General features: G+C 40.8%; 1 protein-coding gene across 1 annotated transcript; it reads left to right on the top strand.

Annotated features, from left to right (window-relative positions):
* The first annotated feature begins 430 nt into the window (after positions 1-430).
* Positions 431-1,393, top strand: LOC107158096 (olfactory receptor 139). The gene has a single exon (XM_015504537.2). It carries the CDS (start codon positions 446-448, stop codon positions 1,391-1,393), a length of 948 nt encoding a protein of 315 aa, XP_015360023.1. The 5' UTR covers positions 431-445.
* Positions 1,394-20,000: the final 18,607 nt, after the last annotated feature.

The raw sequence follows: 20,000 nt of genomic DNA, 5'->3' as shown, positions 1-20,000 counted from the left end.
TACTCCATAAAGTTTTTATGAGAATTTAAAAAAAAATGAAGTGCTTATTTTAACACTCAGAGTATACAGTTTAAAATATTAATATTTCCCCAAATTCCACTGTCTGCTTCCCGCTCCTCTTTTTCCTTAATCTTTCTCATGTCTCTTGTTTTCATGGGGTCTTGTCCTCCTGTCCTGGGTCTCTGGAATAATTCCCTCTGCTCCAGGCCCTTTTCTTGGGATTCCCTGCATCTCTCTCTTAACCAGTAACTAAAGTGTTAATGTCTGGCATGGTGAACCTTCAGGAACCTGGCCTCAGTGTAAGCTAGTATCTCTCCTGATTTGGAGATGTTCTAGCCGGAGCACTCCACCATCTAATAGACATAGATTATGTGCCTACTGTGTGTCACTCTCTACCTTTTCAGGTCTAAGTCTCCTCTTCTCAGTACAGCTTCAGCAGTGGCCTATGGATCCTGGTGCCTGGGGAAATAGGACAGGTGTCACTGAGTTCATCCTTCTTGGACTGACAGGAAATAGAGGACTGCAACCTATTCTTTTTGTCATTTTTTTCTTTGCCTATTTAATCACAGTGGGGGGCAACTTCAGCATTCTGGCTGCCATCTTTGTGGAGCCCAAACTCCACACCCCCATGTACTACTTCCTGGGGAACTTGTCTCTGCTGGACATTGGGTGCATCACAGTCACTGTTCCTCCAATGCTGGTGTGTCTCCTGGCCTCCCAGTGCAGAGTTCCCTATGCTGCCTGCATTTCACAACTCTTCTTTTTCCACCTTCTGGCTGGTGTGGACTGTCACCTCTTGACTGCCATGGCCTACGACCGCTACCTGGCCATCTGCCGGCCCCTTACCTACAGCACTCGCATGAGCCATGAAGTCCAGGGTGCCCTGGTGGGCATTTGCTGCACCGTCTCCTTCATCAATGCTCTGACTCACACAGTGGCTGTATCTGTGCTTGACTTCTGTGGCCCTAATGTGGTCAACCACTTCTACTGTGACCTCCCTCCCCTTTTCCAGCTCTCCTGCTCCAGCATCCACCTCAATGGGCAGCTACTGTTTGTGGGAGCCACCTTTATGGGAGTCATCCCCATGATACTTATCTCAGTGTCCTATGCCCACGTTGCTGCTGCAGTACTACGGATCCGCTCGTCTGAGGGGAGGAAGAAGGCGTTCTCCACATGTGGCTCCCACCTCACTGTGGTCTGTATCTTTTATGGAACTGGCTTCTTCAGTTACATGCGCCTGGGTTCAGTCTCAGCCTCGGATAAGGACAAGGGGATTGGCATCCTCAATACTATCCTCAGTCCCATGTTGAACCCAGTCATCTACAGCCTCCGGAACCCTGATGTGCAGGGCGCCTTGAAGAGGGTGCTGACAGGGAAGAGGCCCCCAGCATGAGCCTGACAAGAATATCAAAATGTCCCTCCCTCCTTGATCACCCATCTAACTTGCTTATGCTGAAGGCCTGGGAGCGGGCAGGGGAAATGGTTCAGGGTAGACTTGGATTGAGGACAAATGCTAAAGAGCTTAGGCAAAAGAGTATCCAAGTTACTGATAGAAAATGGACTAAAGACGGATGGGAGAAAAATTATAATGTGGGTCAGGAAATGAGAGATGAACTATTTTGTGGGTTTTTGTTTTAAATTTAATGACTGTTCACCTGACATATTTAAAATGTTAATAAAAAGAAAAATGCTTGTCCCCACTTTTAGATGAGCTATATTTGTATAAATATTATTTGGTAATTTTTTTTCAGTTCCTTCTTTAAGAAATAAATCTAGGATTGTAATGTTAAATTGGGGTTTGACATACTGTAGGAGCAGAGTGTTGGTATCTGTCAGAGCATCCTGCTGACACCTTCTTCAGAACAGGATCATCAGACACCTATTCCCCAAACCAGTGTTCACTTCCTGACTAACTCAGGTGTAGGCAGAACACACTTACATGCTAGTGTATGAGCTGATTCTCAAGACCCTCCTCCAAAACCATGAGGATGTTTTATTACGCAGGTGTGTGAGGCCCTCCATCTTTTCTTCCTAGCCCCTCCAACTCGATTTTTATCTCTCAACCACAGGCTCTTTCAGGTGACTCATGCCTCCCTTTGCTTAGAGTCACTACTCTTAATCTTCTCTGTGGCTCACAAAGAAACACACTGTCACAATCATTTCGGTATTTCTTGCAGCTTCCTTTGCTCTCTCCAACTAGATCCTAAGCTCCTTAAGGACAGCTTCCATGCATTATATTACACCACGTCCTCCAAACACCCAGCTGAGAGCTGAGTAGATAGTCCAGGTTCCAGCAGTCATGTGGATTAACTGATAGTAGGAGGCATGACCTATGAGAAGAGACTTATCTTCTATCAGAGGTCAGTGAAACTGCCAGATGTTTTCAAAACTCCCTAGAAGATCCAATATTAGGATGATATAAAGATATAAAAGGAAATTTTTTTAAAAAAGAAGTTTTCTTCTGATGCAGCAAAATGATCACTATATTTGGCATACTAGGGAGAAGTTTTTCTGACTGTGCATAAACCCCATTATCAGTTCTCCTTAAATTAAGAAAAAAAATTGCTTGAAGCTAAAACTGAAGAAAGTGTCTCCTTGTGAAGAACTAAAAATCAGCATTGAGTTGGCAAAAGCTGAGCACAGAGCACCAGAGTGGGAAATCTTATAGCATCCAAAGACTGGAAGAATATTATAGGGATAGTGATAATAAATAAATGATTATAAGTTATGCAAAAGTGTTTATCTTTCTTTAATTCTTGTTCTAAAGCGAATGGTTCCCAACTCTGCTATGCAAAAATGAGTAATTTGTGTTTATGTAGTAAATTTAAATAAAAAGCATATTTTTTGTTTAAAAAAGAAGAACTTCATTATTGACCTGAAAAGATATTTAGCAGATATTGCTAAATTTAGAAAATGATGGTGATGTGACATCTGAATAGGGGGAAGAGCATCCTGGTAAATAACCTCAGATTGTATGTGACGATTCCCTCTGTGGAGGGGAATAGTACTGGGAGGGTGCTGAGAAATGGAGAAGGAAGTTAAGTTTTATTCCATTTATTCTGACATTGTTTGAAGTTTTTCACCAAGTACTATAATTAAAAAAATAAAATAGATTTTAAAAAGTGCTAATGGTGAAGGTGTGGGAAGGGAAAAAGTGAGTTGGTGGTGATGTTTTCTCTCCAGCCTTCAAAGTGTTTGTTGTCATCCTCACCTTTGAGAAAACTAGTACATTGGCCTCTCCATCCTTTATAAGGCCACTATGTCCATTTTTCTGGGATTCAGAGGCCTGGGAAAAACATGAAGTGGTTATCTTGTCCATCCCTCCTCTCCCAAATGGAAAGCTAAACCAAACTGTCTCTATTCTATAGAGAATACTTCCAGTGGACCTTTTGCTTCTCCCCATGTTCTGGTCTGAAAACTGAAATCTCATGCTCCATGCCACACCAAACCTCATCTGGCACCTTCCTCAACATCTACTGGGCCCTAGTACCTCTGCCTGACTGCCTATTTTAACTCTTTTTATGTAAGTCCAGTTGAAGATAATGTTCAACCTTGGTTGAGATTAATGTGTGCCCTTTGTGAATGTAGGTTCAGACTCCTGACAGTTAAAGGAACTCAAAGCAATATTTTAGTCCACCTGCCCCAACTGCAGATGGTTCATATCCAAAGGAACACATTCCAGGTCTTATCAGTCCTTAACACACCTGTGAATTTTGAGGCCACCCTTGACCCACCTGTGAAGTGGAGCATTTGCATGTGTCTACCTGGAGATGCACCCACACGTTGCAACCATTCTACTTCCCACATCCTCCATCCCCCTTCCAGCCTATACCTGGAACCTAACTATGTGTTCAGCACAGAGAAAAGTGCTACTGGGATTCAGGAGAACTCTAGCAGTAGGTCGCTTTCTCTTACTATTCTAATAGCACATAACAGTAGTTATAAAGCATTTTAAAATCTAAGTTTTCATTTGGATTTTGCAACAACACAGTTGAATGTCATCCACAGTGACAATAAGGGCCAGGATTAGAGAGTAAGAAAGACAGCCTTTTTTAAAAAACAATCCTTACTTCACAGATAAAAAAGGTAAAAGACAAGCTAAGTGATTTGCCAGAGCCTGTGAAGTCAGAGCGTAGAGCAGCCTCCAAGTACTGGCTTCTAGGCCAGTGTCTTCACCTACTCCCTGTCTATAGAAAATCAGTGAGTAGTTCAAAATTCACAGAGCGATACTGATTCTAGGTGCAATAAGTCTCAGAAATACAAAAGGCAGTAAAGCTGAATGAAGAAAGCCATCAACAGGACATATGGAGACCCCAGTCTAATCCAGGTCTGAAGCACCTTAGTGAGTTCTTGAAGCCTCAATTCCTGTATCTATAAAATTAGTCTCTTCCAAGAATTTTAGACATTTTTTTTCATTCACCTACTACATGGTAAATTCTCAGACCCACACAAAATGCCAAAGGACAGAGGGAAATAAGTGACTATGGGCAATTAAATGGAAAGTTCTCACCAATAAAGCTGAGAACAGGTACATAAACCCATCAACAATTCACCATCGTGGATCTCTGATGGATAGACCTGGTTTTGGGGCACCAGTAAATGAACAGATGCCCAAATTGGATATGGTGGCCGTGAGCCAGGAAGAGATGTGAAGGCCTGAGAGGCAGCAATGAATGGAAACAATGTTGAGAGCCACAGCTGAGTTGGGATGGCGCCTAGCATTTTGCCAGTACTTTTGAGTTCTCGCGGAGTTCCAGTTGAGTTCAGGTTGAGTTCTCGCGAGGATTGCCTGGGGAGTTCGCGTTGGTTGGGGAAGTTCTGGGATAGAGAGTTCCGGTTGGTGTGTGGTGTGTTCCTGGAGGAGCCGCGTGGGTGGCGTTCAGGAGAGTTCCCGGGGAGTGTGCATGGAGTGCTGTGGGAGTTCGGAAATAAAGTTTGTTCCTGCTTGAGTGGCTCGTGATTTGTGCCCTGCCAGACTGCGGCAAAACAGAAAGAAGTGACCTCAAGAAAAAGCCTTGGAACATTGATCAGAAAGTGTTTAACTTTGTTGTTAGAGTTTGTGTTCATGGAATCTGGGGCAACAAAAATAGCAGGGCCCTAGTGGAGCTCAGACATTTATTTGGTAGTTAAAGATGCTTTTCCAGGCCAGAATATCAGGAAGGGTAAATATGATTCCTGAATCTTCTATGTGGCAAGGAATAAGCTGGAAGGCCCAGGCTCTTGCTGCATCAGGCCACCAATGAAGGCAGCATTGGGTGAGGAATAGTGAGAGCTGGGTCCTGGGCTAACACCGCCATATGACATCAGGTAAGTCGGCTCTGCAGGCTAATTTTTTTCATCTATGAAATGATTATTCTGAGGATTAAGTGACTTGAGCTGAGAATTATTGAGTTGATGTTAGGTATAGTGTAGCTGTTAAAATTCCATTAGATTTTTAGTTGAAGGAGTTACCATATTCCTAGAGTCTGTGCTTTCTCTCTCTAATAAGGGATAGAGCATGGATTTATCCACCCAATCCACTAAGTAATAGTCATTCCAATCCTCTGGCCAGTGCTATGGCCCTGTACCACACTTGACTGCCCTTCCACGAAAGAACAAGTGAAGGGCTCAGACCTATAGAAACCACCGTGTCTTCCCCACACACTGGGATTCATCTCTTGAGTCCCCAAACTGATATATTTTGACATATCAGACAAGAGGAAACTAATTGATAAACTTTGTGAACTTCCCCAGCTCCGCAGGGCCTCAGGAGTCTCTCCTCCAGCAACTATTTCCATTGAGACAGCCAGGGCCAGGATTGGGGACTGAAGTCCTTGTAAGTTCCATGAACAGAATTCTCTAATTAGCTCCCAAATGAGGGCTTAGGATAAGGCAGCCTAGGGGCTGAGGGAAGCCCAGGGATTTGCAGATTGTCTTCTGCTAATAAGACCAGGGGGAAGGGCCACTTAGGAAAGAGTTACTTTCCTTTTGGTACTTCGTCTGAAAGGAACTGGGACCTTGGAGAGTGAAGGAGGCCAATTAACAATGAGTGTCTTCAGCAGTGTCATTAGTAAGACTCATTAGGTGAGGGGAGGGAAAAGGTGTTCATAAAGAGAAGGCCTGGGCCTGGGCCAGCCTCCTGCAAATAGGAGTCAGCTGTTCCTGATTTTTATTGGTATTTTCATTCTTGCTCTCTTCAGCGTAACTTGCTCTCCTGTTCTCCTATTCTTTTTCCTATCACAAGCTGTTTTTTTTTTATTCCATATTAATAAATCCATCTGCTTCATAGTCTGCAATGGCTGTCATTTTATAACCGTGTCCTGATTTATTTGATCAAAGCCCTGTCTTAACCCTTTGGATGGTTTCCAGTTTTTCGCAACCAAGAGACACACTGATAGGCCTTTGCACAATTTCCTGGAATTTTCAACAGTTTTATAAATTTGACAAACTTCAACTAGACAGATTGTATTATTTGACTTTCCTATCAATTCAGTGTGAGAAGGCCACTTCCCTAACCCTAACCAACCCTAGATATTACCATTCAAAAAATCTTTATGATGTGATACATGAAGCACTATTTTTTAAGTTTTTACTTTTTTTATGAGTAAGCCTGAGATTTCCATTTTATATTAATGAAAATATTGACATTTTGTTATAAATGCTGCAAATATTTTTCCTAGTACACTTTTATCTCTTTAATGCTAATGGTGTTTTGATAGTTTATATAGTCAGATAAATATTTATGACTTCTGTTGTTGCTCTCATTTTAAGTTTATAAAAATTACCACCTATTTTCTAGCATTTCTTTTATGACTTTATTTTATACATTTTACATTTTACAATTTTTCTATCCAAATTCATTTTAGTACACGATATGATGTAGGAATACACCTTTATATATTTTTTAACTCTAGCTTGTGTCCCAAAATTGTTTCCAATAATTTGAAGTGTCACTTTTTAACAAATTATATATATATGAGAGAGAGAATATATAAATTAGTAATATATCTATATATAGAGCTGAGTTATCTTTTCGTTGCTGTGGCCAAAATACAGGAACAACTTAAAGGAGGAAAGATTTATAGATCTATCTTGGCTCACAGTTTCAGAAGCTTCAGTCCATGTCAGTTGGCTCCATTGTTTTGAGCCTTAGGTGAGGCATAACATCAGAGTAGAAGGGTGTGACAGAGGAAAGCTGCTAATCTAATGGCAGCCAGAAAACAGTGGGTGAGTCAGGTGGGGCAGGGATATAGTTCCCAAGAGCATGTCCCCAGTGACCTACTTCCCCCAGCTAGACCTTACTCACAGTAGTCCATTCAACTATCAATGGATTAATTCACTGATGAGGTCAGAGTCCCCATGATCCAATCCCTTCCCCAAAGCCCCACCTCTGAACACTGTTTCATGGGGGAACCAACCCTTCAACACAAGAGCCTTGGGGACATTCCAGATCCAACCACAACATACACATTAGTCTGTGTTTGAGCCTTACATTCTCCACCATCTTGTGTTGGTCTACGGTGTTTCCAGCACTGCAGCCTCAGCTTCTCACAGTCGGATTTGCTTGGTTTTCTGGGGAGGAGTCCTCTGACTCTCTCCTTCCAAACCTTCTTGATTAATCTCACATGTTTTATCTTCCAGTTTAACTATAGATAGCATTATTTTTCCAACTGGGATTTTCTCCCATTGAGATTTTACTCAGATCTATGTTAAATTTATAGATTGATCTGGGGAGATAGATAACTTTACAATATTGGATCTTTCCAGATAGGGACATGTATTAAGTGTTATTTCTAGAGAACAGTTTTGTAGGCTTCTAAAATCCAGAGATTTTGCCTTTTTATGAAGTTTACTTCTCAATATATAAAGTTTCTTTTAGTATTATGAAGTGGATATTTTAATGTTAATATGAATATTTTAGGACTCTTGATACATCTTGCTAATTTTATCTATCATCTGGATGGTGGCATCTTTGTCTCCATTTGGAAACAATCTGTGTCCATTTCACCATACCATCACAGTATTTTATTATTTTAAGTCATTGCTAATTTGAGAGGCAAAACATGATAATTTTGATTTGCTTTTTCTGCTTACTACTGAAGCTGAGTATTTTCTCCTGTTAACCGTGTTTGCATTTTTGTCCTTTGTAACTTGCCTTTATGTTCTTGGCATATAAATAAATAAATATATATCCTGGCACTATATATATATATTTGGTATATTTATATACATACATATATATATTTGGTATATTTATATACATACATATATATATTTGGTGCCAGGATTGAACCCAAGGACACGTAACCCTTGAGCTACACCCTCATCCCTTTTTTTATTTTTTATTTTGAGATAGGGTCTTGTTAAGCTGCTCAGGGCCTCACTAATTCACTGAGGCTGGCCTTGAACTTGCAATCCTCCTATTTCAGCCTCCTGAGTCACTGGGATTACAGGTGTGCATCACCATGCCTGGCTTGTTTATGGCTTATTTGTCTTTTGAGATCTCAATGTTTTCCTACGTGTTTCTATTAGATCTTTAGAGGGTAAAGATATTAACCTTTTCATATTTTCTGCAAATATTTCTCCAAGTTCATTGTTTGCCTTTCAACTTGGATGATTCTCCATACCTTAAAAAAAATTTAAAACTGTTTATATAGTCAGATCTATTGATCTTTTTCCTTAGTCCCTTCTGTTGATTATGTACCTAGAATGTTAATCCATCCTGCATTTATTTTGATACATTTTATAATATATGTATCTAACAGAATTTTTTCAAGTGAACAATCAATTCCCTTGACATTATTTACTGCACATTTCATTCCCTACTTTACTCCCCACTGATTGGTGATGTTTAATTTTTTTTCACATATTAAATTATTATAAATCCAAAAGTATGTGTATAGTCTGTCTTCCATTCCATCTATTCCTAAATCAGAATGGCTTTATTATTGTTGCACAGTAACAAAAACTGCCCTCATTTTTTCCCTTTCATATCATCAGCTAGAAACTAAGCTTTACGTACACCAACTCATTTAATCCTTGTAACCAAAATTCTATTTGGCAAATGTTACAGTTTTTACTTAGAGATGAAGCTAGCTTGCAGGGGACCAGAGTGGATTCTGATGAGAGAACACAGTCTAACATTGTCTTCATTGATTTTCCAGGTTGTTTGAAGATAAACTACCCAGCTTCTCTTAATCCCCCAAATTAATCTTAAGCACCCAAGGACCCACAGCACAACAGATGCTAAAGCATCACATGGATTTCCTTGTGTAATTTCTTTTATGCATAACAAAATGTAACCCCGACTCTATTTCATTCCTGATGAAATACACATAGCATTCCAGTGGGAAATTTTAAAACTCTCCTGGCCAATGCTAGGAGAATGACTTATCTTCATTTAATATATTGTGGTGGAAATTTAACAACATGTCACTAGTCCTGACATCAACCAGGTATGTATCATTTGAATACAGCAGGTGACCTAGGCTAAAATTCTAAACCTGAACAACCTATGGTATAGTCATTTTTAGAGATAATAATTCATATTTTTCTATTACCTAAATTTTAAACTCTGTACTCTATCTTAAAAAACTATCTGATTTGGAGATTCAGAAGAGAAAACTGAAGTGAGAACCAATGTGATTCTATTTGCTGATGCAAAAGTCAGAACAATAATCTTAACATGTATTTTAAAACTATAAAACTATATTCAAACTTTAAACTTTAAAACTTTAAAACTATATTCATATAAACATTTTCTGTTTCTAAGTAGCATAACTAGTGATGTCCAGAAACATAAATGGTGGGGGAAAATGAAATCAAATAGAATTTGAAATAAGTTGAAATATTATGTTCAATATATTAACAACACCCACGGGAGGGAGCTGAGCAGTTATTATTAATTGAAAATCTATTCAACACACCACCATGAATAATATTTGAATAAATGTAAGAATAATATAATTTTGAAGATGTATCCAAATATTAGACAGTCCCAGACATCTCAGATTAGCTGTGCCCAAACCTGAGATGTGCTCTTAACACTTCCCCTTTTAGACTAGACAGAGTTCTTCATGAGATCAAGCATTCCTCTAGAGGCTGGGTTGTAGCTCAGTGATAGAGTACTTGCTCAGCATGTGAGAGGCCCTGGGCTTGAAAAAATAATTTCTGTATTATTTCTTGACATGTCCCTAGAACCCAGCACACATGGTAGTGATAAATAAATACTTTTTAAATTTTTTAATTAATTAATTAATTTTAATTAGGTAAACATGACAGCAGAATGCATTTTGATTCATATACACAATTTCAGCACAACTTTACATTTCTATGGTTGTACATGATATAGCGTCACACCATATGTGCAGTCATACATGGCTAAGTATTGAGTTTAAAACTTCTCGTGTTAATAATCTTTTCACTGGAAGGTTCCCATTAAGTACTATTGAAACTTATGGGCCATGATTTAAAGTATAATTTTAATTAAGTCTGATTCAAAGAATTTGGAGCTTATAATAATTTTTTAAAAAATTTATAGTTGTAGATGGACAGAATGCCTTTATTTGCTTATTTTTATGTGGTGCTATGGATTGAGCCCAGTGCCTCACGAATGCTAGGCAAGTGTTCTGCTACTGAGCTACAGCCCCAGCTCCATACTGATTTATTTCCATAATGTCAAGGTAAAAATCCATCCCTATTCGAATACCTACTCTTCTCCTTTGTGTCTGTTTTTCTTCCCTTCTCTTCCTTTCCTTTTTCTTTCTCTTTCTTCCTCCCTTCCTTCTTTCCTCTCTTCCTCTTTCTATCACTCTATTTTTTCTTTCTCTTTTATGTACTGGGAATTTAACCTAGGGTCTTGTGGATGATGTAGACAAGCACTCTAGCACTGAATTACATTCCCACCCTTTTTATTTTATTTTGATGTTAGGGTATTGCTAAGTTTAGGTTTGCTTCAAACATAATCCTCCTGCCTCAGCCTCCCAAGTAGCTGGGATTGTATGCACCACTGAGCCCAGCATGAGATCATCTTCCTAAAAACATAAGTCAGAAAAGAACAAAGATTGTATAAATCCAATTACATGAGGTATCTGGAGTATTCAAATCCATAGACAGAAAGTAGAATAATGGTTACCAAAGACTGGGAGGAAAGGGGAAGGGAAAACAGTGTTTCATGGATACAGAGTTTCTATTTGGGAAGAATATGGATAGTGGTTATGGCTGCACAACAATGTGAATATACTTAATGCCACTGAATGGCACACTTAAAAATGGTTAAAATAGTATATTTGATGTATATTTCACCACCACAATTCTGTTCAGAAAAAAGCATCAGAGAGCTCACAGGCTCGTGAGCTCTTGCCTGGCTAGGATCAGGGAGAGGACCAGGTTCAGAGAGGTTATTTAATAGTTGCAGTCTTTGTACTTGTATGTACTTGGGGCAATTTCTTCTCTGGAAGCTGATCTGGACTGAGTTATGCTTTTGGAAGGCTCATGGGCTTGGTTCTATCACAATTGCACTATTAAACCTAGACAGCCAATTTGTACGTTTGTGTGTGCACATATATGTACCAGGAATAGAATATAGGGCCATGTGCATACTAAGCATGCATTCTACCCCTCTGCTGCTATGATGTTGATATTCTCATCTTTGTCTTGATCTTTGTGGTTCCAACTTGGCTAAGCCCAGAATCTCAGGGAAATTGTTATAGGGACCTGTCTCTTAATTTGAAGCAAGAAAATTAGGGAAATAAGGAATATTTAGTTGAGATTTTAAAATGAGAAGTCTCTCACAGTCAGAAAATATTTAGGAAATCTCAGATTATAGTTTATCCTATTACAGTTCCCAATGCTACAAGAGCTTGGAAACAGAAAAAAGATTAAGAATTGTTAAAGTATCTGTGAAAACTTCCTCAGACAATAGTTAAAGGAAAACAGGAAGGACTATTAACAATCCCAAGAATATGTAACACTCTAACTTAATCCCAGTATAAGGATTTACACATTTCCAACTATTTCTCATTGTCTCAGTTTTTTGCATGTACACACACACACACACATACAAGCTCTAAAACTGTCTTGGCAGGAATTCTTAAGTCTGTGAATAAAAGTAATCTTGTCACTGTTCTGAGCTCTGTGATCCATAACATACAGAGGGAGATCCCAGATCAAAGGGAACAGCCAGTTCAGTTGAATATTGTGGACCTTCCTTCTCCAGCTCATCCCTCTAGAGACATACAGTCTCCTGCTTTGATTGAGAATGGAGGCCTTTCCAGCCAATGTTCTTTGTCATCTCATTAGCCAGGACCAGGTCCTATGCCAAGAAGAATGAGACAAATCACATGTCAAGGAATGAGGTTACCCTGAGACTGGTGTGGACAAATCAGCCCCTGTGGTGGGTAAGGGGACTCATCCTCCCTGAGTTCAAAGGATCTCCACCTGCAGTCTAATAAACTATGGTTCCATTAGTGAGAAAACAAGAGAGGTGAGAAGAGAAACAGCCACTGGGTGGGCCACCAAGAGTGGCTTGGGATAGTCTTAAACCATCCCCCAAACTCACCCCCATTTCCTGTCCTCCCACCTTGCTTCAGTTCCTGGCTGTCTCCTCCTCTCCACCTCCCCATTTAAAATAGTGTTTCATTGATATAGAGTTTCAATTTGGGAAGAATATGGACAGTGGTTATGGCTGCACAACAATGTGAATATACTTAATGCACACTACTAGTCGCTTATGATGTTTTCTCCTCAGCTCCCTCACTTATCTCACCTGGTGGGCACATAATCACCTGTAAAGGTTATGCAGCATTTTCTCAGATGCCTCTTCTGACTCACTGGATCTGGAACAGGCCTAAGAATTTGCATTGCTAGTAAGTTCCCAGGTGACTCTGCTGCTGCTGGTCTGGGAACCACAGTCTGAGAATTGAGGCTCTAAGTGCGTGTCATTCTCTAATTTGATACTTTCTCTCCCTAGAAAATACCACACTCTTCAGGTAGGGACATGTCAGACTGAGTTGACATCCCAGCACCCAGCATAGAACCTGCCACACAGTGGGATCCCAGCCAAGTTTAATAATTTATATTCCATTCTGTTTGTCTTTGCTTGAATCTCCAACTCTCAAAAGCTCACTGGTTCTTCTTAAATTAGTATAATCCTTAGGAAATAGATTTCATCATGTTCTTTCACAACTTAGATACTTGTTGAGGCTGTAGGAAATTTGAATACCAATCTCACTGCTCCTAGAGAAGGGCCTTTAGGAAATAATGGCCTCTCAGGGCCACACCTGTAGACCTGGTGCAAATCCTGGCTCTTGCATCTATAATTTGTATAACTTTTGGTAACTCTCAGCTAAGCCTCAGTTTTATCATCTGTAAAATGAATATAATAATGCTGTACTTCATGGAACTATTAGGAATTTTAAATGATGATATATTTATGAGAAATGAATGTAATGCCTAATAGATTTTCAATAAATTGTAGCTGCTACTATTAGCATTGTTATTCATTTCATTAGCGTATTCTCTCGGTTTTCCTCAGCCCATTTTTTTTATCCTGCCTTACTGGGACCATAAAAAGATTTGGGCTCTGAAATTTACCTCAAGAGAATCCTTTATGCCAGGCATGGTGATGCACACCTGTAATCCACGTGGCTCAGGAGGCTGAGACAGGAGGATCACAAGTTCAAAGTCAGCCTCAGCAATTTAGCAAAGCCCTCAGCAACTTAGTGAAAGCCTTTATCAAAAAATAAATAAGGGCAGGGTATGTAGCACAATGGTTAAGCGTCCCTGATTTCAATTCCCAGTCCCCCCACCCCCATGCTTCATACTTAATACTTTTTTTCTGGGGCTTTAGGTAAAAGGGTTTATCATTGCATTACCACTGTGAACTTCACAGTGACTTCTGGATAGTAGACCAGGGAGAAAAGACAACTCAGGACAGTTGAGACAATGCAGATAGGGAGATAGATAAGATAAGAGATAAGCCAAACTTCAGAGTACACTGTGTCTTATTTCATTCAGATGAAGTTTATGAACAGGTTGGTGATAACAGACATCATATCAGTGGTTGTCTCAGGGTGAGGGATGACTAGAAAGGGCATGAGACACTTTCTAGGATAATAGAATATGTCCTATACCTTGACTTGGATGATGATAATACAGGTATGTACATTTGTCAAAAATTATTGAACCGAACTTACTGACCTATGTACTTTACTGTACATTAGTTATATACAGAAAAAAAAGAAAGGTGTTAACATAGTTGTTTCCTCATGAGCAGATGGCCACATAGAGTTTGCAGACTACTGTGGTCCAGAGAAACATGTCCATGTGCCCAAAGATCTGGAAGAAGTAGAACTGAATTTGTTATCCTGAGTTGTAGATGGATCTACTTTGGGTCTAGATGTCCAGCAAGGTTTCGTGTATGGTGGTGGAGGTATAAAGGATGTCTACATGGAACAAGTTGGAGAGGAAAAAGTACATCCAGGTGTAGAGACATGTGTTGGCACCAATGGCCAGGACAGTGAGCAAGTTCCCATCCACCATGACCATGTCCATCCACAGAAAGGCAATTTTTTGGTTGGTTGAGTAAAAGCATGATCTAGCCCGTCAAATTGGACTGGTTTCTCAAATAACTCCTAGAGACAGAATTGAGCCCAACCTCTCCTCCTTAAGATGTCTGCAATTGTCTCATAAACTTTGTCATTGTGGATACAATGACCCATCTACTTACATCATGATATATGTAGGAGTCGAATTCTTCACATCTGCATCTTGTCAATCTTTGGGTTGAATTCCACTTTCTTTTAGGTATTGTCTTTCTTCCTGAATAGCAAGTTTTCTCTCTCCATTTTACATATTCAGTGTTTGTTGTTTCAAACATGCATTTATCTCTAAGTTCTAAATAAAATGGTATGTGGAAGACTCCCCCATCCTAAGCATGTTTATGAGGACCCAAACATTGTTCACATATAAGATTTCATTTTATTCTAGTTTGCATATTTCATCACCTTTAAATTTTAATTTTTAAATGATATGGGTTCTTAATACCAAATCTGACTCTGTTGTATTCTCTTTCTTACTATGTTTCTTCAAGAGGACTCTCACTTTACTTCATTTCCTCTGAGATAATATTTGCAACTATCTTGACTAACAACAAAACCTAACAATTTATTCCCGTTAAGAACACTCTCACAATTTTTTGACAAATTGATATTTCTTTATAGACTGTTTACTGAGAAGTCTTGATTTCTATATTCCAATGTTTTCTACACCTAATGGTATGCCTTATGCTGTGAATATCAGAGATATTAATGTGTGTTCCTTACTATATGGTCACAGGTGACTCTTATGCACGTTTTATTTAAGATTAACAGTTTAGGAAGCAGAGCTACAAAGTTTAAAATATTGTCTTTAACTGATTTAACATCTTCTGCCCTAGGAGATACCTAAGAAGAATTCATTAAAACTCATGTGATATCCTTTTCACAAAATAATGATGCTAATAATTATATAGCAGAAAGAAATAGAGTGTAATTTTTCACTTTGATACTTTAGAAGGAGATATAAATATCACAAGAACTCAATTATGTTTAGGTTTATTACATTGCAACTTGTGTTCACATGGCATACTTTATTTATCTATGTTTTGTATAGTGGATTGAACACAGAGGCATTTAACCACTGAGCCACAGCCCTAGCCCTTTTCATTTTTTATTTTGAGACAGGGCCGGGCAAAGTTGTTGAGGCTGGCCTTGAACTTGCAATCCTCCTGTATCAGCCTTCCATGTCACTGGGGTTACAGGCGTGGGCCACCACACCTTGCCACAGTATACAACATCTTTGGAAATTGCTCCACAAATCAGTTCAAACCATGTAAAACTTGATGATAATCATTTATTTATTCATTCGTTTGAGAATTAGAACTAGGCTGATATAAAATAGAGTTTATTTAAAATAGTTTACATTAAAGAAAACAAGACAGGATCAGACCTGGGTTTAGAGTTGATTATACTGTTCAGAAAACAGGCAAGTAAAGACAGGGGATCACAGGTACACATCATGTTGTTGTACAAAAGATGCACTTAATAATCAAAAGAAATTAAAACAAGATTTTTTCACCAGTCCGAAAAACCAAGAAAAAATAGTTAATATTAAATAATAATAAAAATATTTTACAGTGTCAAGGAGGTACATATAGCCATTGCTAATGCCATTCCATTAGTAAAAAGTTTTCTTGATGAACTCCTCCACAGCTTTCAGGAGTTACAGTAATGGTCATCTATTTGACCCTGGCTTTCCTATCTGGGGTCTTAGGAAAACTTCAAAGAAAAAAATAGGCCTAGGGGCTGGGATTGTGGATCAGCGGTAGAGTGTTCGCCTAGCACGGGCAGGACCTGGGTTCGATCCTCAGCACCACATAAAAATAAAGGCATCGTGTTGTGTCCATCTACACCTAAAAAAATAAATACTTTTTAAAAAAATAGGCCTAAATTGGCCCACCTTCTTCAGTAATTTTTTCAACATTACAATAGTGATTAAATAACTTGTGGCATGTCCACCTGATGAAACATTGTAATCATTACATGAATGCCATCTTGTTAAATATTTTTAAATTTAAAGTCTGTGGTTAATAGTGAAAAGAAAAGTAAATGCTCAGTATTAACTAGGGTTACTGCCCAGCATTGTGGGAGGCGGCCGTGTCATGTGACCAGCATTTTCCTTCCCTGATTAGTGAGGCGCTGTTAGTCACTTCTGATCTGGCCACATCAACTGGCTCTAGAAGGCAGCCCCAATCTTGGAAGTCATAAAAATGTCGCAAATGTGTCTTCATGCGTAGGCGTGCCTTCCTACAGCCCTAGTGGTAGAGTTACCTTACCTGTCCTTGTAACCCCGCCCCTCTTGACCTTTATTGGATGGAAATTTCTAAAGAATGAGAGTCCCCCCAATAAAAGACCAGTCCTGAACGTGCGCTCACGCTCTCTCTCTCTCTTTTCTCTTCTCTCTCTCTCTCTCTCTCTCTCTCTCTCCCCACCATCTCGTGACATTCCTCACTGTCCCATTTGGAGGGCTTGAAGCTGAGGGCAGAGGAGCTGTCCTGGGGCTTAAATTAAAGGTAAATTGTGTGTCTGTGTTTTATTTGATACCTTAGGAAATTCACTCAAGCAACCCTTAGTTTAGCTGCCCGCACTGGTTGGGGGCAGTACAGCATTGCAACTATTGGTGCTCAAGTCCTCTCTCCCCAAACTGAATATTTACTATCAAGGGTGGATCCCCACAATTTTATATCTTCAAAAATGAAGGGATTATCAGATGCCATTGGTTCACCCTTCTTGATGTGCCAATGAGGAAACAGACCCAGAGCAGAGAAGTGATTTGGCCAGAGTCTATCTGCAGCCAGGACTTGGATGTCCCACTCACACCCCAGACTCCTCTGACTTTCCTGGGAGATCAAAAGGGCTGGTCATCCCCAAGAAAAGTGAATAAATGTTGCCATGAATGGTTGAGCTGGAGAATTTCATCCCATGAGATGGGACTATCAGCTCCATAAGCATTATAAGGCAGCTAGGCAAATGAAGAGCACAGGACAGAAACAGAGAGTGTAAGCTTGGGAGACACTGGTCCAGCCTGGGAAATTGAGCATACTACTCTAGATCCAGGAAGATTCTCTGCTGAGGTCAGTGAGGACGTCAGGACAGTAAAGAGGCTTTGAAATGAGAAGCAGACTCAATTTTGCTTTGGCACAAGCTGGACAGTACTGAGATCCTAGCATCTCCAATCTGGCCATGGAGTGAGGGTAGTACCTCACAAGTCCAGTAAGAGCAGCTCCACCTGGGATGCGAGGCTCAGCTGCCCCAATCTCAGTCCTGCTGTCCTGGGGTGACTGCCAGTACCTGTGACTCTTCTTCCCCTCCCTTGACTTCTGGGTTAGGCTGAACTTCTAGGGACAAGTGGGCCTTGGGGCCCAGGGAAGGGCTGCTGGGGCCACACTGGGAGATGGATATCCAGGTCTCAGCTCTGGCACAATGCTCTTCTCACATGGGGATTGGGAGGAGGAGCTCCTTTGTGAGCAAGGAGTCACATGGTGATGTTGCAACCTTAGGGGTGATGGTGGAAGTTCCACATGGAGAAAAGCCAGGGAGAAGAGGACTGGGTCTCCCGGCTATTGGTCTTTAACCAGCCCTCTTGGATCTTTCTCTGAGTAGAAAGCTGAGGAGTGACAGCATTACCTTCTGAGCCTGGTGGGTTAGCACAGCCAGCCACCACACTGAGGACTGTCAACCTCAGTTCCTGGATCCCAGATACCTTTGCTCCTACTCTCCCACTCTGTATTTTTAGCAGGGTAGATGAGGGGAAACCAGGCTGGCTGAGGGCTGAGGGGTCCTCATGGGGCCAGGGATCACAGAGGCTGCTGTAGCTCCCCACAGAGTTTTCTGGTAATTAATTAGCAGGTGACCCCCTCTGCTCTGACCTGCCTGTCACCCCTCCCACCTTTGACTGTGGAACCAAGTCTTCCTCTCCAGGGTACACCTGCCATAACTTCCCCTTAGCTGCAAGGAGACCAGCCCCTGAGTCTGTGTTGTGGTGGCCAGAGCCTGATCATGCCCACAGGTGAGTTGACAGGCAGGAGACTTGTTGGCTGGGAGAAGAATAATCACAGGAGAAAGGCAAGGTAGGTAGGTCAAGTGCCCGAGGGAGGGAGTTAAATAAGTACCTGCCCATGTGTGGCAGACAGCACAGGGAAGTGGCTAACCACAGGTGGGATTCAGAACCTAGAATTGGAATCCTGGCTCATCCCCTGATTGCTGAATGGCTTCAGGCACAGTCTTCTCCAGGTGCTGCTTTCCCAGCTTGTGACATGGTATTGGGTGAAATGATATCTAAGAATCATTACCGGTTGCCTGCTATCAAGACAGGAAGGGGAACTCCTTGACGATGTCTTGCTCATCTCTGAATGTCCCTCCCCTGCCTTCTGCTCCAGTGCCTGCCTGACACGGAGTAGACACAATAGGTAAGATGGTTGAATAGATTGTTGAAGAGAAGTGAGTGAGATGTTGGCAGAGAGAATTAGAGGAGGGGAGGAGATGATTGAAATGGGAAAAGCTTATTTCAAGCTAACAGTGTCATCAAGGAAAGCTATTTTGCACCCTATTGAGAGAACAATCTGGACTGTCCAGGAAGAGACTGGATTCATGGAATTGGATAGAAGCCCCCAGGACTGAGAGTGCAGGGGCCAGTGATGGTCTCCCCTGTGCACCATTGCCCACTACCTCTCTAATAAGGCAGACAGACCTGAGCAAGGGAGGTGGGGAGGGAGCAGCCAGCAGGCGTTTATGTGTGAACCTGTGTAGAGTCCCACTATGTCTGGTAGGACCCCCTGAGGTCTCTATGTCTCTGTCATTTATGTGTGGAGATCTGTGTTTATGTCTTCATATGTAAGTGGCACATGTTCTGGGTTTTCTGTAGTGCATGGATCATGTCTGTGTCTGTGTGTTAGTGACTATGACTGTCCGTGTGTGCTTGCATGTGTGTGTTCCTGTCCTAGTGAGTGTGAGTGCATGTCTGGCATGCCCATGTATCTGAATGTATCAAGATATGCCTGCAGCTTTGTGCAGGTGTGTGTCCTGCGTACTTCTGTGTCTTGATGTATCTGAGTGACATTGTCTGCAGTAGGGTTTAGGGCAGCAACTTGTGTTGGAGACACGGCACTGGTTCTACATCTGATGCCTCCCTGCTTCATTTTTCTATTTTAAGTAGTCCTTCCTACCTCCTTCAAAGCAGCGCCCATAATATCTGGGCCTCAGGAAAAGGGTCCTGCATCAACAGAAGCAGGTCAGTACCCAGGAATCCCAGTCCTGTGCCAGACATTTCAAGGGGAACTGACATGAATCCAGTAAACATATCTCCTCACTGAAAGGAGTTAGGAGGTGGGGGGTTGAAATTTACTAAGCACCTATTATTTGCTGGGTTTTGCTTCAACCATTATACCATGAGGAGGGTATAATGATCCATTTTTAGAAAAAAAA

This window comes from Marmota marmota, unplaced genomic scaffold, assembly GCF_001458135.2.
Source record: "Marmota marmota marmota unplaced genomic scaffold, marMar, whole genome shotgun sequence".
Lineage (NCBI taxonomy): Eukaryota > Metazoa > Chordata > Mammalia > Rodentia > Sciuridae > Marmota > Marmota marmota.
Note: the sequence above shows the minus strand (reverse complement) of the source record. Positions and strands in the feature narration are given on the sequence as shown.